The sequence below is a fragment of the Pinus tabuliformis genome, chromosome 7 (assembly GCF_031772625.1).
Source record: "Pinus tabuliformis cultivar Carrire ecotype Pingquan chromosome 7, CPIR1, whole genome shotgun sequence".
In the NCBI taxonomy this organism is placed as follows: Eukaryota; Viridiplantae; Streptophyta; class Pinopsida; order Pinales; family Pinaceae; genus Pinus; species Pinus tabuliformis.
In genome coordinates this window covers 1,508,631,399-1,508,640,736 of record NC_142293.1, presented here as the reverse complement: position 1 = coordinate 1,508,640,736, position 9,338 = coordinate 1,508,631,399, and the positions used below count along the sequence as shown (strand labels likewise).

Here is a 9,338-nt window from a genome sequence, read left to right as displayed (position 1 = left end):
CCCCCGCAACCTTGGGCTAGGGTGGAGGAAATACTCTTTGGAAAAGCCCTAGAAAGTTTCTGAAGGCTCATTGTTGTATATTTGATTTTGGATTAGGTTTTGGTGTCCCTAAATTTGGGGTGGAACCACAGTGTCTTTGTGCATTGGTTGATGGTAGCTTAGTTGGAGGAAGGAGGTGGTAGAATCTTTGAGTTCCTGGTTCAACTGGTAGTTGTGCTTAAATCCCTGAGCAATAGACCCCTCAATCTCTGGAATCTGGCTCGAGGGTGATAGCAGCGAGGATTGGCCGAGCTATCTACAGTCGGGTGGAGAGTCATAGCCCCTGACTCAGTTTCCCAGAAACTTTACAAATGAGCAGTGTTGAAAATATAGGTACCAGCAAAATATCGACGAGGGTCCAGAAAATATCTTATCAGCAATATCGGCGAAAATATCGACAAATATCAGCAAGCATAAAAAATGCATAATATATTCATTTCTTCAGATTTCTAAACATATAAAGCAATAACAACATGAACTAAACACATTGGCACATAAATATGAAGAAGGCACTGATATATATGATGTCAAATAGAAATGATACATCAAACTTCAAAGGCGATACCAAATCCTGTTGATCCTTGATAATTGTCCAATTAAGGACTCAAACAAAATAACATCACATATCCTGTTGATCCCTGATAATTGTCTAATCAAGGATTCAAACAAAATAACATCACATATATAATAATAGAACTTTAAAAGTATTTCATCATCATGAGTTATAAACTTATATGTAGCAAAAGTTGCAAAACAAATAAAACTAGCAGCTATCTATCTGAGACCATTGGCCTCTCCCTCGCAGCTTTCTTTCCGTCTTGTTCAGCAATTGCTTCACGAGCTTTTTGCATAACCTCTGCACTAGAAACCATACAAGGCATTACATCTGCTTCATGTGCAGAGACTCTAGCCAGATGGTATTTCAATCGTGTAACCCCTCCTTACATCTTGATCCCACACAAGTTGCATGATATATATGCCTGATTTGCCCCACCAACAGCATCCCCATACTCCCAAAATGGGTCCAAGGCTTTTGGCATATTTGACATTTGTAATGAACTAATTCAAACCTAGGGCACGAAAACAAAAAAACAAAAAATTGGCATTAAACCCCCCAACACAAAAAATAATAAGTAATAACCACTTCATTCAAAAAAAATTACTACATTATTTGCATTTTGCAATGTGAATGAAAAATATCAATAAGAGGGTGCATAAGAAAGTTGAAAAAAAAATGAAGCTTGCTGTCCAAATATGGAGAAAACCCTTGCATTGGTTCATGGGTATGAAAATCATAGCAAATGGAAAAAAACAAAGAAACAAAATGTTGGTAGGCAAAGAGGCAAGCAAGCATAACCCTAAATCTATGAAAAAATCATTAACATAGGGGTTTTTAAGAACATATCTGTTAATGGAAGAAATGAAGTTTGTCTCACTCTTCTTCAATCTTTGATCCACAAAAAAACTTAGTTGGTGGTGATAATTGTTGTTTGATTCTCAAACCCTCCTTGACAACCACCACAAAACTCTTCCCCTTCCTTCTCCAACACTCAGAAACAAAAATGAAGAAAAAAAACGATTTTTCCTTTTTCTAGCCACGGCAAAACACGCCCGGCGATATTTTATATCGTCTCGCGATATTTTGCCGAGATATTGCCGATATCTTGGAAATATCGCGATATTTTCTCGACGATATTTCGGCTCGCCGAAAATATCGCGATATTTCCGATATTCGGCAATATATCGCCGATATTATCTTCACTGCAAATAAGTGTTCTTCATGTAGTTTTGAAGATTGTGAATATATGTTTGCATTCTAGAATGAAATGGTGTTTAACGGTGCATTGGGGCATGGTTCATGATTTTACTGTTCACAGGATTAACTCTTATGTTGTTGTTACTGCTAATAAGGTATTGGAGCAATATGTACTTGTATCAGTCATATTTCACTGTACTAGTATGGGAATCCTGGTTTAATCATAGTGGCATAATTGATGTGATGGATTAACAAGTGGACTCTTCACTGAGAGAAGTGGGGTGTTTACAGAATGAATGAAACAAGTCAAAGAAGAGAGGTATATATAGAAAAATAAAAGGGGTTAACCATTGGAGAGGAAGAAAGATTTTGATTGTAAAAAATATATAAAATAATGGTTTGGCCGTTAAGAAAGAAAATGTCTTTTTACTGTTGGATTTAAGGAACAAAATATAGGGATAATAAGAAGAAAAAAAATGAAATAATAATAAAGATTTAATATAAATGAATTAGCAGCTGAGAAAAAGAGAGAATATTATGAAAAAAGGTTTATTGTGTTCATACAATAATAAAGATTTGTAAAGACAATGATGGAATAATTAGGAGTTCAAGAGAACAAATCTGAAATAATATTTTAAAATTATGGATTGTAATAAACAATTAATAATAAAGAGGGTAAATTAAAAATGAAAAGGAAAGGAGGTTAAAGTCAGAAAGGATCTAAAATGAAGGAAAAGGCAGCATAAAATATAATATAATCAGAAGAAAATAATTTAAGTTAATGTGAAAGGGGACAATTGAGAAAAACAGAAGCTGGAGATAATAGGAGAATATCAGAGACCAAATATAGATGTAGAGAAGATCAGGGAGGCAGGGATTAGTGGTCAACCATCATGTTGAAAGACATTAATTGAAAGACAAATCTACCTCATGTTCAAATCCCTTCTATATTGAAATAAATGTCAGTTATAATATCAGAAGAAAGATTCATTTGTTGCATTTTGTGCTTCATCAATTTTTCCAACTGAATGTTGGAAATTATTAATAGTAATAAAGGTAACCAAAGTGGGGACACAACCATTAGCTTCCATCTTCCAAAGCTCACGTGCAACATCAACATTGACAGAATCCCCATTTTTACTGTATGTAATATAAAACATACCAACATTTGTTGCTTGTCATCTCGTGGTAGTTTTACCGCTCATAAAATCTACCCACATTGTAGAGAGCATTTATTGATGTGGCATAAGACAAAACATCTGGTTTGCAACCCTCTCCCTTAATGTCTCAACAACCCACATGACACCTACCACACCAACTCCGCTGCAGATCTTTATGCAGATTGTGAAGGTGTACACATGGGGTCTGAAGACAAGTTTCCACAATTTAGCTATAGGTCCCTCTCTTTCCTCCACAGGTAACCAATTAATGAAAATAACAATTTAGGATCAGAAATAATTCTTCTGATATCATCTTCCTATAAACTACCAAAACTTCTTGTTGCAAGCCAGATTTGAATTGAAACTTGTAATCCTAAGAGACTACTTTAAACAAAGTCATTCAGCAACAACCCAGATTTTCTCATATGTTCCAGGGCTACAGGAACTTGCCCCTTACTTCTTGATATTATGAGGTTCTGGGGAATTATTACATAGGCATTATACTCAATTTTGTTGAAGCTTCACATTTGTTACAAAGCATGTCGACCTTTCTCAAGCAACTTTTGGCATGATCGTCTTGCCCAAAGGATGCATGGATCTGCAAAGAATATTATATGTTTAGTGCTGATTTTGTTTGAAATCTCCACAATACATTATGGTTATGTATAGTTTACCATTAAATTGAAATAAAGTTATTTGTTCACCCTTGTAATCCAATATAAGAGACATAAGTCACCTTTCCTGCCTGAAGCAATCAAAAAAGGACAGATATAAGGGTGCTGTCCAAAATACCATATGCAGACCGAACCAGCAAGGGATTTTGCACTCTCGTTGCATAACCATTTCTTTTTATAGGTAGCGCTGAGCAACATTGTAAGCAACCAGACCATGGTGACTGAAAATTCATAAGTGGCCAATGTGGACTCCCAGACCATGGTGACTGAAAATTCATAGGTGGCCAATGTGGACTCCCAGACCATGACAGACACAAAGTGGGGCCTGATAAGAATGGAATTATCTGTGATCCCTGAGCTTCGCCAGCTCAAATTAAACAATATAATCCCGCAAGAATTAAGTTCAATCCCTGAGCTTCAACAGCTCAACATAAAAAAGTCTACTCCTGCAAAATCTTAGTCATTTGAATAACAGATTCTAGTTGCCGCACTTCACGATAATTAAGCGAATTACAGAGCGCAGCATGGACTGCACCAATTGCTGAATCACAAACACTAATGTGACTTTTTAAGCAGCTAAGCAAAAGATTGTAAGCATTTAGAACTCTTCCTGCTTTGCAAAGCCCGTGCAATAATGAGGTATATGTAATACGGTCCTTTTCTTCCATCATTTTGAAGAGATCAATCGCAATATCCACTTTGCCAACTTTACAAAAGCCAGCAATCAATGCATTATATGTTACAAGATTTGGGACACAGCCCGCCCTTATCATAGCAGTAAAATGCCTATAGGCTGTATCCATATCACCTGCTTTGCAGAGCCCAGCGATAAGTATGGTGTTAGTATAAACATCGCCAATCCAACCCCTTGACTCCATATCATATAGCAAATGGAAGGCTCTTTCTAGTTGACCTGCTTTACAGAAAGCGTTGAGAATTGAGTTATATATCACAAGATCAAAAACAATACCTCTGATCAACATATGCCCTATACAAGCACAAGCTTCTTGAAATTTACCCAGCTTAGACAAGCCACTGATTACTGTACAATATGTAAAAGCATCACAGCCATAAGCTTTGCTTTTCATCTCTGAAAACACCTGGAGCCCCTGTTCCAGCTTTCCTGATCTAAAGCAGCACGTCATGACTGTCGTATATGTAATAAGCGTTGGGACATATCCCAGCTCCCCAGCCTCCTTGAGAATTCTATGCGAATCATCTAATTTTCCAGCCTTGCAAAGTCCATCAATAAGAATGTTGTAAGTTTCAATCTTTGGAGAAAAATGAAGCCCTTTCAATTTCCTGAACAATTTAAGAGCATCTGAGGCCTTGCCACTCTTACAAAGCCCATTTAGTATAATATTGTAAGTGGTAGCACAAGGAACAAGATTTTTTGCCATCATGTCTTGCAGAAACTTGTTTGCCTCTTCTAACTTACCAACCTTGGAGAAACCATGTATCACGGAATTGTAACTACAAACATCTGGAGAGATTCCATTCCACATCATTTCGTCGAAAACATTTAGCGAATGAGACAACATCCCCTTCTTGCTATAACCAGTAATCACTGTATTATAACTAATGACATCCGGAACACAACCAGCCTCCATTATTCTATCCAATATCAGACGGGATTCTTCTACCCTACCTGTCCAACAAAACCCCGCAATCAATGAATTGTATGTTACAGTATCAAGAACATAACCCCAGTTAAGACTCTCTTCTATGAGCATTTCAGCCTTTTCAAGTTGCCCAGCTTTGCAGAACGCATAGACGCAAATATTCAAAGAACGAGTCTTCCTACTCTTTCTCTTCAAGATCCCGCTCACAATACAATAAGCCCTGTCCCCTTGCATGCCCCTGCAAAGCTCCCTGATCAGCACAGCGCAACACGTGGAACTGGGAAAAAAACCTTGAATTTCCATGTCTTCTAGCATGCTTGCAGCGTCTTCAGCTTTTCGATGGTCACAGAGTGCAATAAGGAGGGAATCCAGGGCAAAAACACTAGGTTTCATGCCATCTACAAGCATCTCGGTGTAAATTTCTTTGGCCTCACTGAGAAAGCCTTCGCGAACAAGACTTGTAAAAAGGACATTATAGGCATTTTGGGAGGGTCTATTAAACCCTGAGTTTTTTATCTGTTTCAGTTCTTCAAAAGCCTTTACTGGGCATCTCATAAACACATAGCATTCGACCAAAAGCATTACAGCTGTATTAAATAAATTAGAGTTTTCTAACATTTCCCACAACAAGTCTTCAAAGTTGTTTGCTTTAACCAGAATTTCAACCATGGTCAGACAAAGCCGCGGACTGTGCATTTGTCCATGCCATTGTTCAGTCCAGACAAAAAATTTCAATGCCATATTTACATCTTCGTGTAAATTAATCAGAACTAGCCTAATAAACTCGTATGTTAACGGAAACCCCAGCTTATGCAATTCTGCTTCTGTCTCGTGATCCCATCTTCGACATTTCCGTAGCAAATCCGAGGCTGATCGAACCTTCCGAAAAAAGGGGTTTTCTGAAGCTGGATTGGGAGTTTGCTTGGGGACTCGATCCTCGGACATATTGTTCTTCGAAAGAGTACAACACAAGGTAGCCAGAATTTGAAAACAATGAGATTCGGAATCTGGGTTACCTCGTAAGTAATTTTGTATGGTTCTAGCGGAGTGCACTATGGATTTGATGCTGATTGTTGGTCGGAGAGTCCATGCTACTGATCGCATTGCGGAATGCCTCCATAAAACCCTTCATGGCCACTCATTCACCTGCCATTTTCTTTTTACTGCATGATGTTTTCAGGTCCAACTTTCATGGCCACTCATTCACCTGCCATTTTCTTTTTCTCGCGTGATGTTTTCAGGGCCATCTCCACAAGACTGGTTAGGTTTCAACATTTCACTTTAATTGTCCAAATTTTGTGCCATGCCCGTGGGGTGAAAGCTCAAGTCTCTCATTGAGACGTTGTAACAATATTATTGAGTATTGTTTACGTGAGTGTGGTCTAGCCAAAAGCAACAGCTGGTTGTTTGGCTTATAAGGTAAAATTTTGGGTTTTAAGTCCGTAGTCTATGAGGTAATGAGTAGTTTGTATCCATTTGGATAGTGGTTGTCTTTTACGTTGAAAAAACCAAATGTTATTGGAGATGAGCTAAGTTTATGAAATTAGAGATTAGGAGATGTCATTTGTCTCCACTTGGATGGATTGATATGGTTATTTTCCTTTTTATTAATGTAATGAACAAATTTCTTGAGGAAAAAGTATCATGATCTAGTAACATGGATAGGTGGTCATGGATAGGTGGTCATAGAAAATGGGAAAACACACATATTTTCGTATTCATAAGTGGTTAGTGCTTGAGGGGAGTTTATTCAAGTTAGTAAGTTTATTGAAGTTACTATAATTATTGATTAAACATGTTAAAGTCTATTTCCATTTACACATAAAGTTGTGTCATTATCCAAACTAAAAAGATGAAGGTGTTTAACACTTAATAACATGAGACAAAAGGATATCATATGGTTGTCACATGTTACAACAAGCATCATCTTGCTTATGGGTGTGCAGGCACACAAGGTCATGCCAAAAATGCTAAGTCATGACCACCCCTGTGCCTTGTTCTCATTCATTCAACTCATTTGTCGGGTGCTCCCTCGTGCCTCTGTCGCTATCGTGCCCATTGGACGCCCCTCTGGTAACCCCAAATAGGCTCATTTACTCAAATTGTTTAAGAACAAAGGGTATAATCACTTGTAAATAAATAAAGTTTTCCAAAAAACTGAGAAACATTAAAGATTAATTACTAAGTGAATGATAATGATAAAAAAGAATATTGATAAAATTCTTAGGTGTTGAAAAATAAAAATATCACCATTACATTTTCTCTTCCAAATAATTTAATAAAGGCACTAAAAGATCCAATCAATCATCATCTACATAAAAGTGTTTACCAAACTCAATATGAATATAGTGAGTAGGGAGATCTGTCAAAGTGAGTAAAAGAGCACAACATTGATATAAATCACAATAAAACTCAAAACTCACCTCTCATGTAACACTTTGTGAAAAATAACATTTCATGAATACTGAAGAAACTAAAATACTTATTAGAATTATTAATTACTTCAAGGAACGATTAGAGAGCTATTGAAATCAAGAAAATCTATAATTTCCTTAATCATGATGATGGGTTAATAACAAGTCACACTCAAGTTTTGATCATTAAATATAACCAATAATGAAATTGTTTGTGTTTGGATTGGAGCCTCATTTGCTTTTGGAATTCAACTTATTTGTACATGGAGTTATCATACCATAGAGATATATTTGGTCATAAAGTAATATCTTGCATAAGACATTTGCTTTTGGAACTCAGCGTATTTCTACATGGAGATATCATGCAATAGAGACATATTTGGTCATGCATAAGAGGCCAACCTCTCATCATGATGTGACATAAGACATTAGTGTCTTTTCTCCCCAATTTTCTTTGTCTTAGAAGGTGGGTCTTGATTAAATATGGCTTAAACTATTGATAATAGATCGTGGTCTAAATTACAAAATCTCCAAAATAAATCTACCCTAATAGTAGAAACCTTTATTGTCTTTAACGACAAGTAATAGTTACTCTTGCCTAGTCAACTCAACATTGATGAATATGAGTGCTTCCTTAGCTTCCTCTCCTCCTTTGTAGGACTTATTGTGTGGGTGATGATAACAATGATTAAGAAACAAGATTACAAAAACATTCGGATACATCATGTTTAGCATCTTAGAATAGTTTCTATGACTTTAAAATCTCTTCTCCTCTTGTGTTTATCCCATATTTATTATGAGCATTTGTTATGCAATACATATGCCTCAACATACCACAGCCTTATATTAATGGGGGTGTCCATAAAGCTAATGGTCTTTCTATATATGTAGTAGTTGGTTGGTTGCGAGATGAATATGTGAGTTTGCTCAACAATATCAAATATGATATTTTTATGATAAAAACTAAGAGGAAAGAAAGAAAAATAATAATACAAATTCTGCATATTTTTAAACATTTCATATGTAAAAATAACAATATTTAATGCTATTTTCCTTGAAGTAATGATTCACGTAAAATTGAAGCTTGAAAATAAACCCTTTTTGTCTCTTTTGTAAGTTAGGCTACCTTTGTATTACTAATAAAAAAGAAACATTATAGGTCTATACCTTTTGGTATGCCATTGGGAAAATTAGACCATGAGTATAGAAATAAGCCTGAAGCCATAAAGATTAAACCAAGTGTCTTATAATACTTGTCTGGATAGTTTATTCTGCATTTATTTAGAAAACTAGAAAAGAAAACATGTAGTAGCTAACTATAATGTTATCTTGCTTACAAATACTCCTAAGATGCAAAAATGTTATAGCAAAGGCCATGAACAACCATTAGGAGATTCAATCTGAGTGGGAGATGGAACCTACTCATCTTCCTTGCTATTATGGAAATCCAAAATTGGCAAGTTTCTTGGCTAGCTCTAAAACTTCTTTTTCCAATTTGTGAAATTGTTGCTGCAGGGCATCTATGCAAAGAAAAAATTCCTCTTGGCCTTCACTTCTTTCAACCAAAACTTTGTGCATTATGGTCTTTATTTGCCAATATAAGTCCACAATTTGTGTGTATTGAGTTTGTCTAGAGCGTGTATTTCTTGTATCAAGAATCCATTGCCTGACAT

General features: G+C 36.2%; 1 protein-coding gene across 3 annotated transcripts; it reads right to left on the bottom strand.

Annotated features, from left to right (window-relative positions):
* Positions 1-2,914: 2,914 nt before the first annotated feature.
* LOC149253565 (uncharacterized) lies at positions 2,915-6,626 on the bottom strand. 3 transcript variants are annotated; one of them, XM_089459961.1, is made up of 3 exons: positions 4,600-6,626; positions 3,692-4,437; positions 2,915-3,553 (listed from the first exon to the last, which is right to left on the bottom strand). In XM_089459961.1, exons 1-2 carry the CDS (start codon positions 6,353-6,355, stop codon positions 4,070-4,072), a joined length of 2,124 nt encoding a protein of 707 aa, XP_089316087.1. In that variant the 5' UTR covers positions 6,356-6,626; the 3' UTR covers positions 2,915-3,553; positions 3,692-4,069. The 3 variants fall into 3 exon arrangements, with proteins under 3 accessions (XP_089316087.1, XP_089316085.1, XP_089316086.1); XM_089459959.1 differs by having other exon boundaries at positions 3,692-6,626; XM_089459960.1 differs by having other exon boundaries at positions 3,748-6,626.
* Positions 6,627-9,338: the final 2,712 nt, after the last annotated feature.

Coding starts and splice junctions, on each gene's coding strand:
- LOC149253565 (XM_089459959.1), bottom strand. CDS start 6,355: ATGCGATCAGTAGCATGGACTCTCCGACCAACAATCAGCATCAAATCC.